General features: G+C 36.5%; 1 protein-coding gene across 2 annotated transcripts in view; it reads left to right on the forward strand.

The window, feature by feature from the left end:
* Positions 1 to 24,632, forward strand: part of TBCK (TBC1 domain containing kinase) — a 263,198-nt gene that overhangs the window by 138,759 nt on the left and 99,807 nt on the right. For both annotated transcript variants that reach the window (XM_066278774.1, XM_066278773.1), the window contains exons 21-22: positions 7,795 to 7,831; positions 9,220 to 9,381. In XM_066278774.1, the coding sequence (XP_066134871.1) occupies positions 7,795 to 7,831; positions 9,220 to 9,381 (199 nt within the window). The remainder of the gene's footprint in view (positions 1 to 7,794; positions 7,832 to 9,219; positions 9,382 to 24,632) is intronic.

The raw sequence follows: 24,632 nt of genomic DNA on the forward strand, positions 1-24,632 counted from the left end.
CATGCCCACGAGGGGGCGATGCTCTGCCCATTTGGGGCGTCGCTCTGTTGCATCCAGAGCCATTCTAGTGCCTGAGGCAGAGGCCACGGAGCCATCCCCAGCGCCCAGGCCATCTTTTGCTCCAATGGAGCCTCGTCTGCGGGAGGGGAAGAGAGAGACAGAGAGGAAGGAGAGGGGGAGGGGTGGAGAAGCAGATGGGCGCCTCTCCTCTGTGCCCTGGCTGGGAATCGAACCCGGGACTCCTGCATGCCAGGCTGACGCTCTACCACTGAGCCAACCGGCCAGGGCCCGATCTTTAATAATTTATTCACTGTTGTCAAAGCATAGGTATATAATTTAAAATTTCAATGTTTTTTCCCAATTCTTTTGATTCTGTCATGTAAAGGATATTTTAATGCATAGACCAATAAAGATTAACTAGTTTTCTTATTATTTGATACTTAGTAAAAAACTCCTCAAGAAAATACATAATTTCATGATTATTTAGATCTTTTAATCTGTTCGTTTTGGTTATCTTCATTATATACATACATCATTCATTCTTTCAACAAATATTTGAGTGCCTATTACATGCCATGCATTTTCTTAAACCTTGGATACATTAGTGAAAAAACAAGCAAAACTTTTACCCTCATTGAATTTATAATCTAGTGGGGACAGACAAGAAGCAACAACAGATTAAAAAACCCTGAGGTAGAAGCATGCCAGGGATGTGGAAGGAACGGCCAAGAGACTGTGAGACTGGAGCCCAGTGAACAAGGAGGCGAAGTCAGGAAGGAAGTTGGAAGGCCAGATTACATAGAGTCCAGTAAGTCAGAGTTAACACTTTCTCTTTTTTTGTCAGTGGCAGAAAGCCACTGGATGCCACTGAGCAGAGGAGTGGCATGTTCTTATATAAACATTTAAACAAGATTATTCAGGTTGCTATGATAAGAGAAACCCAAAGAAGCCAAGGATGGGATCTAGAAGACTTCTCATGGGTTATTGTAAAATAATATAAGCAACAGATGATGGTGGCTTGAATCAGGAAACTGGGAGTTGGGTGATGAGAAGTTTTATAGGTAGAGCCCACAGAACTACTGATGACAAATATACAATGTAGGTGAAAGAAGAGTCAAAAATTATTCTAGGGTTTTTTTGCCTGAGCAATTAGAAGAATAGAGTTAACTGTGATTTAGAAGACTACTTGAAAGCACAGATTATAGAAGTCTCAGGAGCTCAGATTGGGACAGTTATGTTCTTTTAACTTACAAATAGAGCCTGACTGGTGGTGGCACAGTGGGTAGAGTGTCGACCTGTGATGCTGAGGACCCTGGTTCAAAACCCTGAGGTCACTGGCTTGAGCACGGGCTCGTCTGATTTGAGCATGGCTCACAATCTTCAGCATGAGGTCGCTGGCTCAAGTGCAGGATCATAGACATGACCCCCATGGTCACTGGCTTCAGCCCAAAGTTCACTGGCTTGAATCCCAAGGTTGCTGGCTTGAGCAAGGGGTCACTAGCTTGGCTGGAGCACCTTAGTCAAGGTACATATGAGAAAGCAATCACCCTGGCTGGTTTGCTCAGTAGTATAGTGTTGCCCAGCATGTGAATATCCTGGGTTTAATTCCCAGTCAGAGCACACAGGAGAAGTGCTCATCTCTCTGCCCTTCCTCCTCTTTTCTCTCTTTCTCTTCCCCTCTTGCAGCCATGGCTCAATTAAAGCAAGTTGGCCCCAGGCAGTGAGAATGACTCTAGGTGCTAAGAAGGAGCTCAGTTGCTGAGCAATGGAGCAACACCCCAGATGGGTAGAGCACCACCCCCTAGTGGGATTTCCAGGTGGATCCTGGTCAGGGCGCATGTGGGAGTCTTTCTACCTCCCCTCCTCTCGCTGAATAAAAAAGAGAGAGAGAGAGAGAGAGAGAAAGCAATCAATGAACAACTAAAGTGACAGAACTACAAATGGATGCTTCTCATCTCTCCCTTCTTTTCTGTCCTTGTCTGTCTCTCTCACTGACAAAAGAAAAAAAGACATACAAGCAGAGATGTCAAGTAGGCACTTGGACATACAAGTTTGGAATTCAGGAAAGAGATTGTAATGGAGCTATAAATACAGGATTTCTCACACTGTGTAATCGTTTGGAAAAAAAAAGAAGGTACAAGCACTGATTATAGGGTACCCCAGTATTTAAGTCAGTGAGATGAAGAGGAACCAACAAAGGAGATGAAGAAGGAGCAGTCAGAAAGATAAGAAAACTAGATGAGTGTGATGTCTTGGAAGCAGACTCGGGTAAAAGTGTTTTGAGGAGGTGAGAGTAGTCAACCGGAAACTTGATTGTTAAAGAAAGACTGAGAATGAGAATTAGCCATTAGATTTAGCAACATGGAAATTTTTAATGTACAAAGTAAGAGTAGTTTTGGTGGTAAGATGGAGGCAAGAACCTAATTGGAGTGAGTTGAGAGAATATTTAATGAACATACACTGCTTTTATTGAAGTACAAGCACCTTCAGGCTGGAATTATGCTTTGTTTACTTTTATATCCTATCAGTCGGCAGAGAGTATGACTCTCCCTTCCTCAGATCTCCAGCAAATTGCATGAGGCCTACTCATCTTAGAGAAGGCAAACTGCTTTACTTAGTCTGCTAACTCACCTGTTGGTTTTTATCCCGAAACACCCTCACAGACAAACCCAGAATAGTGTTTAGCTAAATATCTGGGTACACCTAACTCAGGTTGGCACATAAAATTAACTATCACAGAATTATGTGATTACTGTTGTGGTTGTCTTTAAATCCACCATTTGGTTATTTTTGTTTTATTTGTCCCATCAGTTCTTTTTGGGGGTAGGGAGGGTCCTTTTTATTGATTTTTAGAGAAAGGGCAGAGAGCAAAAGAGCACGAGAAAGAGGGAAGCATCAACTCCTAGTAGTTATTTCCTATATGTGCCTTGACCGGGAAGCCCAGCGATTCAAACCAGTGATCTCAGAGTTTCAGGTTGACACTTTATCCACTGCGCCACCACAGGTCAGTTCCCACCAGTTCTTTGTTCTCATTTTCCTTTTTTACCTGTCTTCTTTGGATTAATTGGATTTTTTTTTTCTGTGATTCCATTTTATCTTTTTTGTTGGCATATTGCTTACAATAACTCTTTGTTGTGTTTTCTTACTGGTTTCTTTAGGACTTACATAGCGTTTCTCAAAAAGAGGCAACTTTACCTCCCAGGAGATTTTTGACAATTCCCAGAGATATTTTTGGCAAAACTGGGCAAGTGCTACTGGCATCTAATGGGTAGAGTCCAAGTTGCTGCAAAATCTTAATATGTAAATATACTGACAATCCCCCCCCCCCCAACACACACACACTTCTGGCCTGAAAGATTTATTCAACCCAAACTGTGAATAGTGCTGAGGTCAAGAAATTTTAGTCTGTACTATACCTCTTCAACTTGTTAACAGTCTGCTTTCAAGTAATATCATACTTCACATATAGTATAAATATTTTATATTAGTATACCTTATTTCCTCATCCTGGCATTTTTGTTATCCTACATTTTATTTCTACCTATATTATAAACCCCATAATAAATTGTTTTTGCTTAAAAGTCAATTTTTTTTTATTTTTATTTTTTTTTTTACAGAGGCAGAGATAGACAGGGACAGACAGAGAGGAATGGAGAGAGATGAGAAGCATCAATCATCAGTTTCTCATTGCGCGTTGCAACTTCTTAGTTGTTCATTGATTGCTTTCTCACATGTGCCTTGACCGTGGGCCTTCAGCAGACCGAGTAACCCCCTGCTGGAGCCAGCAACCTTGGGTCCAAGCTGGTGAGCTTTTTGCTCAAGCCAGATGAGCCCGCGCTCAAGCTGGCGACCTCGGGGTCTCGAACCCGGGTCCTTCTGCATCCCAGTCCGACGCTCTATCCACTGCGCCACCACCTGGTCAGGCTAAAAGTCAATTTTTAAATATTTTAAAATAAAAGTCTCTTTTATTTAACCTCGTATTTGCAATTCTTGAGTCTTTTCATTCTTCTATGTAGATCCAGATTTTCATCTCATATTATTTTTTTTCTGCCCGAAGGACTTTCTTTGACATTTCTAGTAGTGAAGAACTGCTGGTGATGAATTAATATTTCAGCTTCTGTGTACAAAAGTCTTTATTTTACCTTTGTCTCTGAAATATATTTTGCTGGACATACAATTCTAAGTTGGCAGGTTTTTAAGGTTTTTTAATACTTTAAAAATTTTGCTCCACTGTCATTTGTTGTGCACTGTTTTCAACAACAAAATAAAAAAACTCACATGTCTTTTTTCCTCTGGATAACTTGTAAGATATTTTTTCTTTACCACTGATTTTGAGAAATTCAAGTATTAAGAGCCTTCATGTAGTTTTCTTCATGGTACTTGTGCTTTGGGTGTTTGAAATTTTGATACATTAGTGTATAGTTCCATCCTTTGTAGTCTCCAGTCACATGTGCAGCCGCTTGAAGTTCCTTATTGATGCACAGGACATGTTTTTTCTTTGTTTTATTTTGGATCCTTTCTATTACTTTGTTTTCAAGTTCACTGATCCTTTTTTTTTCTGAGATATCTAATCTGCTATTAATCCCATTTAGTGGGGCTTTTTTTTTTTTATCTCATTTTATTTTCATTAGGATTTTTATTTGTTTCCTTTTTTCCTATCCTTGTATTGACTCAACATGTTCAATTGTTCTTTAGCTTTTTGAATATCTGGAGTACGGATATAAAATGTACTTTAATTCTGTTGCCTACAATTAAAAAATATATGTTGGCCCTGGCCGGTTGGCTCAGCGGTAGAGCGTCGGCCTAGCGTGCGGAGGACCCGGGTTCGATTCCCGGCCAGGGCACATAGGAGAAGCGCCCATTTGCTTCTCCACCCCTCCGCCGCGCTTTCCTCTCTGTCTCTCTCTTCCCCTCCCGCAGCCAAGGCTCCATTGGAGCAAAGATGGCCCGGGCGCTGGGCATGGCTCTGTGGCCTCTGCCTCAGGCGCTAGAGTGGCTCTGGTCGCAATATGGCGATGCCCAGGATGGGCAGAGCATCGCCCCTGGTGGGCGTGCCGGGTGGATCCCGGTCGGGCGCATGCGGGAGTCTGTCTGACTGTCTCTCCCTGTTTCCAGCTTCAGAAAAATGAAAAAAAAAAAAAATATATATATATATATACATATATATATATATGTTAGTTATGCATCCATTTTGATTAAATGATTTTGGTCCTCATTATGGATATTTTTCCCTGCTGCTTTGCATAACTGTTATTTTTTATTGGAGCCTAGTCACTGTGGATTTTGCCTTGCTGGGTATTAGATATTTTTATATTGTTATAAATGTTCTTGAGCTTTTATGGCAGGATGCAGTAAAATCACATTCAAATAGTATGATTCTTTCAAGGCTTACTTTTAAGGTTATTAAATGAGACCAGGGCAGCATAATTTGGGAGCATAATTTCACACATTACTAAGACAATACCCTGATACCATGCTTATTACAGGGTCTGTTGTTCTGTTTTATTTCTATTTTTTATTCTGGCTGGTGATAAAATGAACTATTCCTAGCTTTGTATGAGCCTGGCAAGTTTTCACTTTGATTCTTTCAAGTGGTTCTTCCCTGCCCTGGATAGTTCCCTCATATGTGTGCCTTCTTCAGTATGTGGAAAAATGAGTTGTCAGCTAGTTGCTGAAGTAATTCAGAAAGACTTCTAATGACAAACGATGGGCTTTAATCAGAAAGGTAGAGGGAAATATAATTGATGTCGTGTCTTGAAAAGGAATAAAAATTGAATATTAGTGATATAACTAATTTTTGACTTTATTTTTAAACAAATTTGGCTAAAAAGTTTGAATTCTGTTATATTTATTGTTTTCTATAGTCCATACTCTTTACCCTGAAGTCACATATCTCTGTACTTCTCAGTTCTCTCATTTGTAATGTCAATAGAAAGGACTCTGTATGTGTTAACATATGTAAATGATGATTTTGCAGAGAACAATGGGGCTTTACTTTGCATAAAGTACTTAGATTTCAATTTAGTATGTAATTATGATTTGTTTTTGTTTTTGTTTTTTAGCAAGAGACAGAGAGAGGGACAGATAGGAACAAACAGATAGGAAGGGAGAGGATGAGAAGCATCAACTCATAGTTGTGGCACCTTAGTTGTTCATTGATTGTTTTCTCCTATGAATCTTGACTGGTGGGTTCAGCCAAGCCGGTGACCTCTTGCTCAAGCCAGTGACTTTGGGCTTCAAGCCAGCAGCCTTTGGATTCAAGCCAGCGATCATGGAGCATGTCTATGATCCCATTCTTAAGCCAGCAACCTCATGCTCAAGCTGGTGAGCCTGCGCTCAAGCTAGCGACCTCAGGGTTTTGAACCTGGGTCTTCAGCGTCCTAGCCTGACACTCTATCCGCTGCACCACTGCCTGGTCAGGCTGTACTTAACAGTTCTTTTTTTAAGTTTTTTAATTTATTGTGTTAACATGGATTCAAAGTGTCCCACTCAATATAACAACCTCACCCCCCCAACAACATACCCCCATTATACCCCATTTGCCCCCCAGCTCCCTCCCTCCCTTCCCTCTAGCTTTGCTGTCCTATTATCTGTATCTGTGTTATTTATACATAATTACACTAATCCCTTTACCTTCCCATCCCCTCATCTCCCTTCCTTCTGACAGCTGTCCCTCAGCTCCCTGTGACCCCACCTCTGCCTCTAGTCCATTCCTCAGTTCATCATGTTCATTAGATTCCTCATCTAAGTGAAATCATATAATATTTGTCTTTCTCTGTCTGGCTTATTTCACTTAGTATAATAATCTCCAAGTTTATCCATGCCATTGCAAAAGGTAAGATTTTTGGAACTACCTTTTGACCCAAGTATCCCACTTTTAGGAATATATCCTATACTTATGGTTCTTGACTGGTATTTTGGTAGATGAATGCTCATTTGTGTGCACTGCAAACATATATGATTTTGTACTCATAAATTCATGATACATAGCTGGTGAAAGAATATTTGAACCCTATAGGTTGTACAGAAATCTTTGTTTAATAGACTATGTTCACACAGAAAGTAAAGTAAAATTAGAGCTTTTCCAGAAATTTTTTATCAGCTATTATGGATTTTTGATACTTGCTGTTGACAAAGGAGATAGCACTCTGCTGTTAGAAATTAGGAATGATTTCGTCCACAATCTCACAAAGTTAATTGAAAGTGTATGTATGTATTTTTTTATTCTTAGACAGTAAACTTAGGAAAATAAATTTTCCATTCAGCTAAAGAACCAGATTCTTTTATTTCTAGATTTTATTACTTTTAGTATGTTTTGAAGCTTCCAATTAATTTAGAAAGTTGTAACAGAAAGCATATATGTTATAACACCTTTTTATGAGGCATTTTGGACATTTTATTAAATACCTATTCTCAAAAATAGTAAAGGTAATTCAACACTAATGAGGACCACTTAAATCTCAGGAATATTTATGTACACTCTTGAACTTAGCATGCTAGTGTTCTGATTGAATTAGTCATGAACCTGAGTCTATCCTTTGATGAAATGAAGATATTCTTTTGAATAATTCTTGACATAAGGCTCATATGCAGCATTTGTGAGAAATACCATTATTTAATAGGGTATATGTGATAATAATTATATTTATCTACATTTGTTTTATTTTAATTAATAGAGTAGAGCAAAGCACAGAACTTTCTTTACTATTCAGTTTATTGGTAATCATTCTAATTATCTCTTATATCTCTTCTTTATCCACCTATCCCCATTACCCCTTTCTTTTTCCCTCATAGCTATATGCCATCCCTTGGTTTCTCACCATGTTTACTCGTAAGTATCATCTTCCTTTCTCTTTTGATATTGTGCTAGCAAAAGGACAGTCTATTCTTCCCCAGTGTATTATATTTATAATACTATCTGCAGATTTAATTATATAAGCATACTTATGTAGTTCCAATGTAATAGAGATTGGTAGAAAAGAATATCAATTGTTCTGACTGCTGAATATAAAAAAGTATTGTTTTGGCTGAAAATATATTTTACATGTGACATTTCTAAAATTTCTGTCCTCTATCAAAAAAGAAATTACTAGTAGCTATAGTTTTTATATAAAGTTTTGGAAGGCAACTTTTACAACCACATCAGGCTTAATTTTTAGAGATTCTCTAGTAACTAATACTTTTGTTACTTCTGAAACAGGAATTCCTTCAGAAATTAAACAGATTATGTGAATGTATAATACTTTAACCAATTAAAAATATTAATACAATGCTCATCCTGCTTAATTATACACACATGATAAGTAAAATACAATATTTGAAGTAAAAATCTATGCACTGGCCTGGAAAGATATCTACAGAATTGTAAAATGAAAAACAAATAAACTGCAAAACATAGAAAATTGTTAATTGGATTTTTTTTTTTTTTTTGTATTTTTCTGAAGCTGGAAACAGGGAGAGACAGTCAGACAGACTCCCGCATGCGCCCAACCTGGATCCACCTGGCACGCCCACCAGGGGCGATGCTCTGCCCACCAGGGGGTGATGCTCTGCCCCTCTGGGGCGTCGCTCTGCCGCGACCAGAGCCACTCTAGCGCCTGGGGCAGAGGCCAAGGAGCCATCCCCAGCGCCCGGGCCATCTTTGCTCCAATGGCTGCGGGAGGGAAAGAGAGAGACAGAGAGGAAGGAGGGGGGGGTAAGGGGTGGAGAAGCAAATGGGCGCTTCTCCTGTGTGCCCTGGCCGGGAATCGAACCCAGGTCCCCCGCACGCCAGGCCGAGGCTCTACAGCTCAACCAACTGGCCAGGGCCTAATTGGATTTTTTATGTGAATTTACTAAAGTAAGTATTTAGAGTACATAATAATAGTACTTCAACAGTACTAAACTTCACCTGGGTAAATACACTTACAAGAATAATGTAATTGACTGGAAAATTCTAGGAAGAACTATATTGTATGGAACAACTACACCAACATTCATAATGAGGGTTAGAAAATGTCATTTGTTTGACCAATCTGATTATCAATTTTTTAAGATTTCTTAGGAAGAAATAAATTTACAAAGCCAAATAGACCTTTTATAAAGACAGTTTGGTAGTACATGTTCTTAAATAATAGTTTGGACCATAATGGTCATATGTCTAGTAAAGCGACTTGTTATTGTTTTTTGTTATTTTATTTTTTATTTTAATTAATTTCTTTATACTTTTTCATTTTGCAGATGTATTTCCACTGCACAAAATTTTTCACCTGTGGGATACCTTGCTGCTTGGGAATTCTTCTTTCCCATTCTGTATTGGAGTAGCAATTCTGCAGCAGTTGCGGGACCGGCTTTTAGCTAATGGCTTTAATGAGTGCATTCTTCTCTTCTCTGATTTACCAGGTACAGATATAAATAATTGGAATCACTGAGTGAAATGTAATTATAAGATAATGAGACATTCTTATACCTCTTTCCACAAATAATCATTTAAGCCCTCAGAAACTCTTCTGCTTAAGCCTCATCATCCCTCACTGGACTCTCTCCCTTGAATACGACCTGTTCTGCTTGTGTAGAAATCTAGATTCAAAACTGACCTTTCTAGCTCAATCTGGTTTAGTTTCATGTTGGTGATGCTATCAAAAGGGTACAAGAGCTAAGGACAGTGCCATATATTCCTTTTTGCTTAGGACAGACCTACCTGTTTTTGTTCATTTGGCGAGAGCAAATAAAGGCCACTTGGGAAGATGTTTGAAAATATATATTTACACAAAGATGCAATTCACATGGAACATGCTCTCTCCTACCCATAGCTTCTTGCTAATTATTTGAAAGATTTAAGAAAGGAAACACTGTCCTCTTGGGAGAACAAATCATACACCAGGGAACTTCCACATCATGCAATGCAGATTAGGCTATATATTGTATTCACTAGGAGTTGAATGCTTAAGTATAAAAATATGGAATGTAACTATGATCTAAGCTTTGATACTATGGTTGAAAAGATGAAAGTAATGTGGTTACCTAGGATATAACAATCTGTAGAAGAAAACCAAACCAAAATGCTTTTTAAATAGAAGAATTATTTCTTCAAAGAGCATTTCATTGGCTTCAGTCCTTCTGCTGAGTGTATAGCTCTCATAATTTTCAGGCAGGCACAAGTGACTGCTGATAATAAACACTTAAAATTATCCAAGAGATAAATTTGCCTATCAACCAAAGAATAAAAGAAATATACATTAGGATTATATATTAAGTACTCTCAAGATAATAGTAAACCTACTACTGCCTATGTTAATTTTTATTTTATAGTGGATTATCTGTACCAAGTACTCCACCGGTTTTCTATTGTTGAAAATTATCCTTTTTGGTAAAATAACAAAAATGTTTATGTTTGTTTAAAACTTCTTCCCTCTTCCCCATAATTAAAAATAACATCATCAACTTTCTAACTTATCAAATTTTAACTAAAGTTTATTATTTCTTACTGGTCAAATAGTAGTTTTGTTCTTATATTTTTTTTGGGGGGGGGAGAATCTTTATGAAAATCAAGTTATCTTTTTCTCTTTCTTCTTTCCTCCTGCCTTCTTTCTTTCCCTCCCTCCCTTCCTCCCTCCCTCCATTCCTTCTTTCTTTCTTTCTTCCTGTGCTTTTTTTTAATGAACAGTTACCAAGAAGCTAGTTTTCCAAAGTAGGAATACTGTCTGTACCCTGCAGATGTTTTCCTGTCATTTCCAGCTTGCCAAAGTAAACAGAGGATTGAGGATGATTTATTATAATTAAAGAATTTTTCTGGTCAGTTCGCAAATGTATATACTAGGAATGCTGACTGTACATTTTCAAATCAAGAAAATATAATGCTTTTTTAATTTTATACATAAGTGCTCTAGGTAAACACTGGTAATCTGTTTGCATTTAATATAGACTGATTAGTAGTAACTCTGCTTGTCCATTAAAGTAAAGTCATTATTTCTCTAATCAGAAAATAAGAATATATGTTTGTTAGGACTGACTCATTGAAAAGGTAAACTCTATTTACTTTTGTAAATAGGATGCCTTCTATTGATGTGAATTGACCTGATGCCCAGTGTCATTATTCTGGCTCATCATTTACTTGGTCACTATATTTGATTCCTATTAGGGAAGAAAATAGTGTATAAGAAAAATATGACAAAGAAAAACAAAGGATTTAAATGCAAGCTTTGCCTTTAAGTTTTATTTTTAATCAAAGTGCATTTATTTAGGATGCTTTTCCTGAATAGATAAGACTAGTCTTTATAAAATCATATTGAGTCCCATAATGGTGCTTGATACCCAAAGGAACAGGGAAGTAGTCATGAAAAGTCCAAGAAAGTGAATTCAGACTATACACACAGAAACACACTGAATGTGTCTTTTCTAGGCAAAGCATTATGTGATGTAAGCTTGCAACGTAATTTGAGGGAAATACACTGGTTTTTTTTAAGTCCACAAAAAAAAATTGGTAAGCTATCTCTGTATTTCACTTTAATCTTTGAGACAGTCTTTGTAGATAAAGATAGGTTAGAATTAATTATTGATTTGAAGTCACTAAATGCAGTATCTTACTGAAATCCCCACTTAATTGAGTTTAAAAGAATAAGTAAGAAATCAACAAATTTAATTAAATTCATTGCTAAAACAGATTGGCAAATTCACTGTTCAAAATATCTATTGACAGTAAAATTATGGAAACACCACCCTGTTGGTAACCCTGCAAACAAAATAGACTAAGTTTTATAAATATTGTTCTTTTTAGTCATTTCTTTCTAAAAGAGAGGTTAACAGCATGGAATGTAGAGTCAGATCATCTGGGTTTCAGATCCTGGCTGTACCACTTATAGTGGTATGACTTTAGGGATATGGCTTAATCTTTGTATCTACAGATATTTCCTTAACTCTGAATATATGAGAATGATAATTGTACCTACCTCATAGGGTTGTTGTATTAAATAAACCAGTAATACACAACTTAGAGCAGTACCTGGCGAAGAGTAAGTACTATGTAAGTTATTAGGCTTTTCCTCACTTTTTTTCATTTTATCATGACATGCTTTCCTGTTTGTAGTATAAATGTAGCAGTCACCTCATTGCCTTTTTCTGTAAACTGTTGAAGTGGATAGATATTTATCATATAGATTTCCTTGTTAGCTAAGTCATTTGAGTAGTTGCCTAAGGTGTTAAATAGGCCTTCAATTTTAAGTGTATATTATGACTAAAAAGAATCTTTTCATTTCTGAAAGCACTATATAGTGAATAGAGAGCACAGACTTTGGAGTCAAGACAGATTGGGGTTTGAGTCCTTGTTCCACCACCCCTGTGTGAATTGGGAAACGTTCAGCGTGGTTCTGCTGCTAAAAGAGAGATCTGTAGAGTGAGATAAATTTGTGTTCACATTCCAGCCCAAGCACATAGAAGCTATGTGAACTTAGACAAGTTTTTAATCTCACCGGAAAGATTATCCTGTATATTTTGAAAGTTTCAATAAAATGGAGATAATGTCTGCTTTAATGATGTGGTAAGCACTAAAGATAATATACATAATGCACCTGACACAAAACCTGGTACCAGGTATGCATAACTGCTTTCAAAGTGCACATAGTGTTTAATATTTTGAGTATGCAAAGAATGTGTAACATTCAGTCTTGATAAATTTCTCTTCCTTCTTCCTCCTTTTCTTCACTTTATACTAACCCCTTAATTCTTTAAGAGAGAACACACAGAAAGGAATTATTATTTTTGCCAAAAATCTTTCCAAACTTCTATTCCCTGGTAGATGATATAGTGTGATATTACATTCCAAGGAAGTACAAGTGGTGCTAGAAAACTTTTCTAAAAGTTCTTGACATGTATTGGTATGTGTGCCATTTTAACACAAGAGGAAATAACTATGAGAGAAGTACATTTGGTATTTCTCAATCTAAAAATAGTAGCAGGGTGTTTTGGAAGAAATACTGAATTTTTCATGGCACCATCCAATATTGGATGTTGGCCACTGGTGTTAAGACAACAATTTCCAAGGTTACCACCCTATAAGCCCTATTTACAGGATGAAGTCTGTCTGCCTTCAGCCTGGTCTCTTTGATGTTATTCTGCTATAGTGTCCATGTGGTTATTTTTTTTTTTGAGGCTACATTCAAGCAGTTTTCAAGATAAGTATGACAATCTGAATAAAACCAAAATGGTAATTTTAGAGTCAGTTTGTAATAGCCGAGATGTTTAAATGCTTTTTTGTTTTGTTGTTGAATTTCCTTTGTATAGTTGAAAATTAATATTTATGTCATTATATGTGGTTTAAATAAATTCTTAGAATGTACATTCAAAGATAGTATTTAAAAGCAAAAAAGAAATATTTTTAGAGAACCTATAGAAAGAAATTGAGAAATCTGTGAGAAAGGACACTTGATTTATTATCAGAGATTAAAATAGTTACTTTAATATTAAGATAAAGAAATATATATATATATACATACTATTTTAGAAGGAAATACTGAATATACTGAAGGGAGTTCAGCATATGAAAACTTACAAATCCTGTTTACAAGAGGAAATTAACATTTGGCTGAAACATCTTCAGTTGTGTGATGTACGTTTTATTACAGAAGCTTAAGAAAGGAAAAGGTTTAAATAAAATTTTAAAAGATTTTATTTTAGTATTACCTGTATACTTTATGATAGGATTATTTTCAACATGCATGAAAAATACTGGTGGCATCTTATTATTATGTAGCACTTCATTGGTTCCTCAACAATATTGTATTAGTGTCTTAAGTAGCTAGGAGAAGGGACTTATTGACTTAAAGCTTTTGTAATGCAGCCTTTCTCATTATTTAGCAGAGCATGGAATATTTCATGAAAGTAATACATTTTTTGAGTACCAAAGTTATGTAGCAGGCTACCTAAAATCTATAAGAAATCCAGACTTTTCTTTTAGCAAGAGACACAGACAGAGAGACAGAGACAGATAGAAAAGGAGAGAGATGAGAAGCATCAACTCATAGTTGTATCACTTTAGTTGTTCATTGATTACTTACTTATATGTGCCTTGAGCCCTTGACTGGGAGGCTCCAGCCAGGCCAGTGACCCCTTGCTCAAGCCAGCAACCTTGGGCTTCATGCCAGTGACCTTTGGGCTCAAGCCAGCAATCATGGGATCATGTCACATCTATGATCCCACACTTAAGCCGGTGACCCCACACTGAAGCTGGTGAGCCCACTCTCAAGCCGGATGAGCCCCCACTCAAGCCAGCAACATCGGGAATTTGAACCTGGGTTCAAAGCATCCCAGGTCAATGCTCTGTACACTGTGCCACCACCTGGTCAGGCCAGACCTTTTTTTCCCCTAAATAACATACAAATGTGTTGGGATTAAAACAAAATGAGTCAAGGTATAAAAACTAAGAAATAGAGCAAAGTACTAAAGTATGCAAACTCTTTAAATCTATGTTTTATTTTTATTTTTTCATGTTTTTTTTAAATAAATTTTTATTAACGGTAATGGGATGACATTAATAAATCAGGGTACATATATTCAAAGAAAACATGTCTAGGTTATTTTGTCATTAAATTATGTTGCATACCCAAAGTCAGATTGTCCTCCGCCACCCTCTATCTAGTTCTCTGTGCCCCTCCCCCTCCCCCTAACTCTCTCCCTCCCTCCCTCCCATGTCCTCCCTCCCCCCACCCCTGGTAACCACCACACTCTTGTCCATGTCTCTTAGTCTCGTTTTTATGTTCCACCAATGTATGGAATCATGTAGTTCTTGTTTTTTTCTGATTTACTTATTTCACTCCGTATAATGTTATCAAGATCCCACCATTTTGCTGTAAATGATCTGATGTCATCATTTCTTATGGCTGAGTAGTATTCCATAGTGTATATGTGCCACATCTTCTTTATCCAGTCTTCTATTGAAGGGCTTTTTGGTTGTTTCCATGTCTTGGCCACTGTGAACAGTGCTGCAATGAACATGGGGCTACATGTGTCTTCACGTATCAATGTTTCTGAGGTTTTGGGGTATATACCCAGTAGAGGGATTCCTGGGTCATAAGGTAGTTCTATTTGCAGTTTTTTGAGGAACCACCATACTTTCCTCCATAATGGTTGTACTACTTTACAGTCCCACCAACAGTGAATGAGGGTTCCTTTTTCTCCACAGCCTCTCCAACATTTGCTATTACCCGTCTTGTTGATAATAGCTAATCTAACAGGGGTGAGGTGGTATCTCATTGTAATTTTGATTTGCATTTCTCTAATAACTAATGTAGCTGAGCATCTTTTCATATATCTGTTGGCCATTTGTATCTCTTCCTGGGAGAAGTGTCTGTTCATGTCCTCTTCCCATTTTTTTATTGGATTGTTTGTTTGTTTGTTGTTGAGTTTTATGAGTTCTTTGTAAATTTTGGATATTAGGCCCTTATCTGAGCTGTCATGTGAAAATATCATTTCCCATTTAGTTGGCTGTCTGTTTATTTTGTTATCAGTTTCACTTGCTGAGCAAAAAATTTTTATTCTGATGTAGTCCCATTCATTTATCTTTGCCTTCACTTCTCTTGCCATTGGAGTCAAGTTCATAAAATGTTCTTTAAAAACCAGGTCCATGATTTTAGTACCTATGTCTTCTTCTATGTACTTTATTGTTTCAGGTCTTATATTTAGGTCTTTGATCTATTTTGAATTAATTTTAGTACACGGGGACAGGCTGTAGTCGAGTTTCATTCTTTTGCATGTGGCTTTCCAGTTTTCCCAACACCATTTGTTGAAGAGGCTTTCTTTTCTCCATTGTGCGTTGTTGGCCCCTTTATCAAAGATTATTTGACCATATATATGTGGTTTTATTTCTGGGCTTTCTATTCTGTTCCATTGGTCTGAGTGTGTATTTTTCTGCCAATACCATGCTGTTTTGATTATCGTGGCCCTATAATATAGTTTAAAGTCAGGTATTGTAATGCCCCCAGCTTCATTCTTTTTCCTTAGGATTGTTTTGGCTATTCGGGGTTTTTTATAGTTCCATATAAATCAGATGATTTTTTGTTCCATTTCTTTAAAAAATCTCATAGGGATTTTGATGGGAATTGCATTAAATTTGTATATTGCTTTGGGTAATATGGCCATTTTGATTATATTTATTCTTCCTATCCAAGAACAAGGAATATTTTTCCATCTCATTGTATCTTTTTCGATTTCCCTTAACAATGCTTTGTAATTTTCATTATATAGGTCCTTTACGTTCTTTGTTATGTTTATTCCTAGGTATTTTATTTTTTTGTTGCAATCGTGAAGGGGATTATTTTTTTGAGTTCGTTTTCTAATATTTCATTGTTGGCATATAGAAAGGCTATGGACTTTTGTATGTTAATTTTGTATCCTGCGACCTTACTGTATTGGTTTATTGTTTCTAATAATCTTTTTGTGGAGTCCTTCGGGTTTTCGATGTATAGGATCATATCATCAGCAAAAAGTGATAGCTTTACTTCTTCTTTTCCGATATGGATGCCTTTTATTTCTTTGTCTTGTCTGATTGCTCTGGCCAGAACTTCTAGCACCACGTTGAATAAGAATGGAGAGAGTGGACAACCCTGTCTTGTTCCTGATTTAAGGTAGAAAGTCCTCAGTTTTATGCCGTTTAATAGGATGTTGGCTGATGGTTTATCATATATGGCCTTTATCATGTTGAGATATTTTCCTTCTATACCCATTTTGTTGAGAGTCTTAAACATAAAATTGTGTTGTATTTTATCAAAAGCATCTATTGATAAGATCATGTGGTTTTTGTTCTTTGTTTTGTTGATATGGTGTATTACGTTAACCGTTTTGCGTATGTTGAACCATCCTTGAGATTCTGGGATGAATCCCACTTGATCATGATGTATTATTTTTTTAATATGTTGTTGTATTCGGTTTGCCAGTATTTTGTTTAGTATTTTAGCATCTGTATTCATTAGAGATATTGGTCTGTAGTTTTCTTTCTTTGTGCCATCCTTGCCAGGTTTTGGTATGAGGGTTATGTTGGCCTCATAAAATGTGTTTGGAAGTATTGCTTCTTCTTCAATTTTTTGGAAGACTTTGAGTAGAATAGGAACCAAGTCTTCTTTGAATGTTTGATAGAATTCACTAGTATAACCATCTGGGCCTGGACTTTTATTTTTGGGGAGGTTTTTAATAGTTTTTTCTATTTCCTCCCTGCTGATTGGTCTGTTTAGGCTTTCTACTTCTTCATGACTCAGTCTAGGAAGGTTGTATTGTTCTAGGAATTTATCCATTTCTTCTAGATTGTTGTATTTGGTGGCATATAATTTTTCATAGTATTCTACAATAATTCTTTGTATATCTATGATGTCTGTGGTGATATCTCCTCTTTCATTTTGGATTTTATTTATTTGAATCCTGTGCCTTTTTTCCTTGGTGAGTCTTGCCAAGGGTTTGTCTATTTTGTTGATCTTTTCAAAGAACCAGCTCCTTGTTTTATTGATTTTTTTTATAGTTTTTCTGTTCTCTATTTCATTTATTTCTGCTCTGATTTTTATTATCTCCTTTCTTCGGCTGGTTTTGGGTTGTCTTTGTTCTTCTTTTTCAAGTTCCTTAAGGTGTGAAGTTAAGTGGTTTACTTCGGCTCTCTCTTGTTTGTTCATATAGGCCTGAAGTGATATGAACTTTCCTCTTATTACTGCTTTTGCTGCATCCCAGAGATTCTGATATGTCGTATTTTCATTTTCATTTGTCTGTATATATCTTTTGATCTCTGCACTTATTTCTTTTTTGACCCATTCATTTTTTAGAAGTATGTTGTTTAGTTTCCACATTTTTGTGGGTTTTTCCCCCTCTTTTTTGCAGTTGAATTCTAGTTTCAAGGCTTTATGATCAGAAAATATGCTTGGTACAATTTCAATTTTTCTAAATTTGCTGATATTGTCTTTGTGGCCCAACATATGGTCAATTCTTGAGAATGTTCCATGTACATTAGAGAAAAATGTGTACTCAGTCGCTTTGGGATGAAGTGTCCTGTAGATGTCTATCATATCCAGGTGTTGTAGTATTTAGTTTAAGGCCACTATATCTTTATTGATTCTCTGTTTGGATGACCGATCTAGAGCCGTGGGCGGTGTATTGAGGTCTCCAAGTATGATTGTATTTTTGTTAGTTTTTGTTTTAAGGTCAATAAGTAGCTGTCTTATATATTTTGGTGCTCCTTGGTTTGGTGCATATATATTAAGGATTGTTATGTCTTCTTGATTCAACTTCCCCTTAATCATTATGAAATGACCATTTTTGTCTCTGAGTACTTTTTCTGTCTTGTAGTCAGCATTATTAGATATGAGTATTGCTACGCCTGGTTTTTTTTGGGTGTTGTTTGCTTGGAGTATTGTTTTCCAGCCTTTCACTTTGAATTTGTTTTTATCCTTGTTGCTTAGATGTGTTTCTTGTAGGCAGCATATAGTTGGATTTTCTTTTTTAATCCATTCTGCTACTCTGTGTCTTTTTATTGGTAAGTTTAATCCATTTACATTTAGTGTAATTATTGACACTTGTGTGTTCCCTACTGCCATTTTATAAATTGCTTTCTGTTAGTTTTGTATCTAGTTTGATTCTTCTCTTTTGTTTTTCTATCATTTGTTTTTGTTTGTTTGTGTTCCATACTTCTTTCCTCTGTTGCTACGTTTTTTAAGTCAAGTGTTTTTGTGGTGGTTTTTTCAAGGGTGGTTACCATTAAGTAATGAAAAGGGTACCTACCATATTCATTGTAGTACCCTATCTTATGAGTATTTCTTCACTTCATCGTCCTTTGCTACTGTTAATCTCCATCCTCTCCCCCCTTTTTTTTCTTTGTTGTCACAGTTTAAGTTTGGTTTTATTGTGTTCTTGGTGGAGCTGTTACTTGTGGTGTTGTTTTCTTTTGTTCTTTGAATCTGGTTGGAAAACCCCCTTTAGTATTTCCTGGAGTGGGGGCTTTCTGCTGATAAATTCTCTCATCTTTTCTGTATTTGTGAATATTTTTATATCTCCTTCGTACTTGAAGGATAGCTTTGATGGGTATAGTATTCTTGGCTGAAAGTTCCTCTCTTTCAGGGCTTTAAATATTGGGGTCCACTCTCTTCTAGCTTGTAGAGTTTCTGCTGAGAAATCTGATGATAATCTAATAGGCCTTCCTTTATATGTTGTACTCTTCTTTTCCCTGGCTGCCTTGAGAATTTTTTCTTTGTCATTGGTTTGTGTCATCTTTATTATGATGTGCCTTGGAGTGGGTTTGTTGGGGTTAAGAAAACTCGGTGTTCTGTTTGCTTCTTGAATTTGAGGCTTTAGTTCTTTCCACAGGCTTGGGAAGTTCTCGTCTATTATTTGTTTGAGTATATTCTCCATTCCATTTTCTTTCTCTTCTCCCTCTGATATACCTATTATTCTTATGTTATTCTTTCTGATGGAGTCAGACAATTCCTGTAGGGCTTTCTCGTTTTTTATTATTTTTAAGTCTCTTTCTTCTTCTCTCTGTTGTGCCTCAGGTTGTTTGTCTTCTATTTCACTAATCCTATCTTCAATCTGGGCTGTTCTGTTAGCTAAGCTTGTTACCTCGTTTTTCAGCTCGTGAATTGAGTTTTTCATTTCTGTTTGATTTGTTTTTATAGTTTCAATTTCCTTGGTAATATATTCTTTGTGTTCATTGAGTTGTTTTCTGATCTCCCTATATTGCCTTTCTGTGTTTTCTTGTATATCTCTGAGTATTTTTAAGATTTCTATTTTAAATTCTCTGTCATTTAGCTCCAAGGCTTCCAATATGTTAAGTCTTTTCTCCATAGATTTTTCCACATCTATTTGTGTTACCTCTCTTTCTTTTGTATCCATAATATTCGATTTCCTCTTTCTTATTGGCATCTGAGGGTGGTCTTGTTGATAGCACACAGGCGCACTCCCTCCGCAGCTTGAATGAACGTCCCTGCAGTAGCTTCCTCTATACCCTCGTTTCTCAGATTCAAGTGATAACAGTCCTTTCGCTTTCAGTTTGTGTGGAACTCCGGAATGCTCCGAGGATAAATTTTTCTGTTTCTAGTTGATAAATTTGTTGTGATTTTGGGGAGATCTGTCGGACACGCTGCTCATGGCGCCATTTCCGTGACGTCACCTCTTATGTTTTATTATTTTTCTGTTTATCCCCAAAATGGAATTGGAGATTGATGAAAGAGTGGGATTAATTTCAATTTATAAAGAAAAATCTATAGATTTTTAAGGTACTCTTGGTTGTTTCAGAGTGACAAAGGGGAGAAGAAGGGCAGTGAGAAGTTATCTGAGTTTTCAATTACCAGTTTCTTGCTTCCATTTAGGGACAAATATAAATGAAATGGAGTTACCATAGGTCTTTATGTGTAATCTCCCAATTGTAAACAGTGGCTCAAATTTTATAGTTTTAAAAACTGTAACAAGTGTAACTGATTATACTTAATAAGCTTCTAATTTGTGGTTCCTTTATTAAATAAATAGTTGTTTGGTGACAGAACCATAGGACTTTATAACAGGGACACTTGATTAAGATATCTGAAATTAATTGACAATGGGGAATGGGAAGTGGAGAGGGGAGAATCTTCTAGACAGAGAGGAAGAATGTTCAAAAAACCCCAAACAACTCAAGCAACTGAAATTTAGAACTCAGAGCAAAAGGGAACAATGGCTAGAAAAGACAAAGGAGAGGTAGACAAAAAAGGACATGCAAGATCTTGTAGGCCACATTAGGAGTAATTAAAATATATATTTCCTGAGGTATTTTCTTTTTTTCAACGTTTTTGAAAAAATGAATAGTTATCACTGAAAATAACATCAGAAAGCAAAATACTAATGCTATAATGATTTTGTTGAGCATTCTGGTCCCTCTCTACTCTAGATAGAGAATAGAGAGCTGATTTGGAGAAGAAGAGCAGCAAAAATATACAGTTGTTCAATGAAGGTTTTGTACTTTCAGCACCATGAGATTTAATGACATTTTTCTGAAGCTGATAAACCATTAACTATTCACACTTCCTGCTTATACCTACATGTATAGTTCTGACTGTATCTTCATGGATTAGCAAAAGCATAGTCATTACTGAAATTAAATATGGAAATTTTTTTGCCCTAGTGGGTAACTCAGTAAATAGAGCATTGGCCTGGTGTATGGATGTCCTGGGTTTGATTCCCAGTCAGGGCACACAGGAGAAGCAAACATCTACTTCTTTTCCCCTTCCACAGCCAGTAGCTTGACTGGTTCAAGCGTGGCCCCAGGAGCCAAGGATAGCTTGGTTAGTCTGAGTGAATCAACCTCAGGTGCTAAAAATAGCTCAGTACTCAAGCATTGGCCCCATATGGGGTTCCTTGGTGGATCCCAGTTGGGAAACATGTGAAAGTCTGTCTATATCCCCTTTTTTCACCCCCTCCCCCCAAAATGGAGATTTTTTTAGTGATGGTCCTCTGATCCCTCACCACACCCATAGAATTACATATTAAGATTTAGAAATAATATTAAATACTAAATTTAAAGTTGGTTAAGGATTGATGAGATTTCTTATCTGTTTTTGCTCTTAAAATAACAAATACGGTGATATTGCAGAATGCTCATTATTATCTAAGTTAGTAACTGACATTTGAAGTTCAAACGCAACACTTTTCATTATACTCTATAACATGTTATTTGTTTACACAAGTAGATTTTTACAGCTCAGATCAGTTCTGTATTAACATTTTCAAATGGTTTAATACAGTGTGTCTGTAAAGTCATGGTGCACTTTTGACCGGTCACAGGAAAGCAACAAAAGATGATGGAAATGTGAAAACTGCACCAAACAAAAGGAAAACCCTCCCAGTTTCGGTAGGATGATGTGGCAGCATGTGCGCATGCGCAGAAGATGACATAACACCCTGTATACAGCGGAGCAGCCCACGGCCATGCCAGTCGAGATGTGGATGCTACAGAGGAAAGTTCAGTGTGTTCTTTGGCTCACTAAATTTGAATCTGTGACCAAAGTGCAATGTGAATATCGGCACGTTTATAATGAAGCGCCACCACATAGGAATAACATTACTTGGTGGGATAAGCAGTTGAGGGAAACCCCGTTCTGGTAGGCCATCAGTCAGTGACGAGTCTGTAGAGGCTATACGGGATAGCTACCTAAGGAGCCCTAAAATATCTGTGCGTGAGCTCACATTGAACTGCACTGAATAGGTATGAAACTGGGAGAGTTTTCCTTTTATTTGGTGCAGATTTCCCATTTCTATCGTCTTTTGTTGCTTTCCTGTGACCGGTCAAAAGTGCACCATGACTTTATGTACACATTGTATATAGTAGCTTCACGAATCGTTCTACTTCCTAGGAGACTCATTTTGAACTACAAAAATACAATACCTGATCTTAGATAAAACCCTCAAGTAAAATACTAGCCATTTGTTTTCTTTCCACATGTGAGTTCTTTCTCAGTGCACAGCAAATAAAACTTTGTCTTTTAGAAAATTTAACCCATTTTAAATATAAAACATTATCTCAACAACTTATCTTCTCTTATTTAAATAAGTCATGTTTTATGGTTGTGCTTTGGATATACAAAATCATTTATCTCCCATCCTTAACAGTTCTCCTGGCTATTTATCCCATAACTGCCTCACAAAAGCAACAATGAGATTATTATCTCACACAGAGGGTGGTGTGGAACAATCATACTACTGTTGACTACAGACAAGAGTTTTAGATTGAAAGAAAATGTTTCAGGCAAGTTGCCCAATATGTTAAATGTTTTATATAAACTAAGATATTCCAAAATGGCCTCAGTGGCCCCTCTTATCATGTGATTACAGTATTTGGATAAAATTATTAATATTTTAACTCTTACAAATTTAGTTTCCATTTTATATCCATTAAAATGCAAGGATATTTCTTTAAATCAGTGTTTTCAAACAGTTTGCCGTGAAACATGGTCAGGTGTGAGTATAAATACATTTAGAAACTATATTATTAACTATATGTCTAATATGTACTGTGTTAGAGTGACATTTTGGTAGGTGGTGTGCCCCAGGATTTTGTAAATGTAAAAAATGTGCCGCGGCTCAAAAAAGGTTGAAAATCACTGCTTTAAATGATAGTGTTTTTTGACAATGAAGCTTTACCACCCTAAAAATTCCCCGTATCAAACTATTTATTTCTTCTCTCCCTCTCCCCTTACTCTACAAATTCCTGGCAACCAATGATCTTTTCACTGTCTTTACAGTTTTGCCTGTTCCAAAATACCATATAGGTCGAATCACAGAGTATGTAGCCTTTTCAGACTTTTCCTTCATGTCTGCTGAGACCTTTATAGCTCATTCCTTTTTATTGCTGAATAATATTACAAGTCCTTGGATTTTGAAAGGTAGAAAATAATAATTCTAAAAAACAATCTCTTTCTAAAGAAAAATCTACCAAGTGCAAAGTAGCAAACCTATATTCCAAATGTGTTTAAAACAAGAAGGCAGACTAACTATGATCTAAGGCCTTATGCTTCTTTTTTAAATTATTTTACTTTTTAAATTTTAATTGAAGTGCTCAAATTTTTCATGTGCTTTATATATTTTTAAGTTTATCTATAAAACCTTGGGTTCCTATTATGTGCTGGAATAGTCTTATTTCTACTTCATAACACTCCTAGGAATTAAGTAACATCAACCCTGTGATTGAGAAAATAGATGCAGAGAAATGAGGTAGCCAAAGCTACACAACTTGTAAGTTATTGGACTGAAATTCAAGTCCAGATCATGCTGCCTCGCAGTTAATGCTCTGTAAAGTATGTTGTTTTTGTTATCCTGCTTTCTGGTGAAAACCCTTAACTACCACTTTGCAGGCCAAGAGCTAGAACAAGGAGGTGAGGCTTCAAGCCTGTTATACCTGTAACCTAACTTTATTCCCAAACATTTTGAACTAGAGTCTTTAACGTTTGAAACTTTTCTAATTAAGAATGACATTATCTCTGCTCAGTTCTGAAATATCACTAAAGTGATAGTAAGAGAATGAAAAAATATATATCGTTCTAAGAACAAAGAATGTAAGAAGAACTTGAGTAGACAAGAAATGTCAACAAATATTTGGAAGATAGAAAGCAATTACACCAGTAGTAATTCACTTAATAAAGCAAAGAAATCTGAAACCTCCCTGTAAAGGAGGATACCAGCCAGAAGCAAGTCAGTTCTTCATGCAGAGTATGAGAGTGTCAGGAATTGGAAGTGAGTGGAAAATTACACAGAAAACTAGAGAAGAATCAGTCAAACATCTGCATAAGGAATAGTTTCATTTCTCCCATCCCTGCAGATCTTTGCTCTCACCCTGCTAACCAAGAGTCTGTCTACTCCTGACACCCAGAAGAAGACTTAAAGATTGGAGTAGATGGAGACTTTGTGGCCTGAAGCTTATTCAACGTGGGGAGGCAGCCCTTTTTAGCAGATAGCTATTATAATACAAAATTAGGTCATGTCTGACATACCTCTATATTTTCTGTCTCTCTCTGCCTCATACCCATTCATCATCTTTTTATATGACAATAACTGATAACTGTGCAATATTTTTTATAGAGTAAATAGATAACCAGTCTTCCCACTGGCAGGGTTAATTGAAAAAAAAATTTTCTGATTGTAGGAATACATAAAACAAAACAACA

This window comes from Saccopteryx bilineata, chromosome 5, assembly GCF_036850765.1.
Source record: "Saccopteryx bilineata isolate mSacBil1 chromosome 5, mSacBil1_pri_phased_curated, whole genome shotgun sequence".
NCBI classification, from domain to species: Eukaryota; Metazoa; Chordata; class Mammalia; order Chiroptera; family Emballonuridae; genus Saccopteryx; species Saccopteryx bilineata.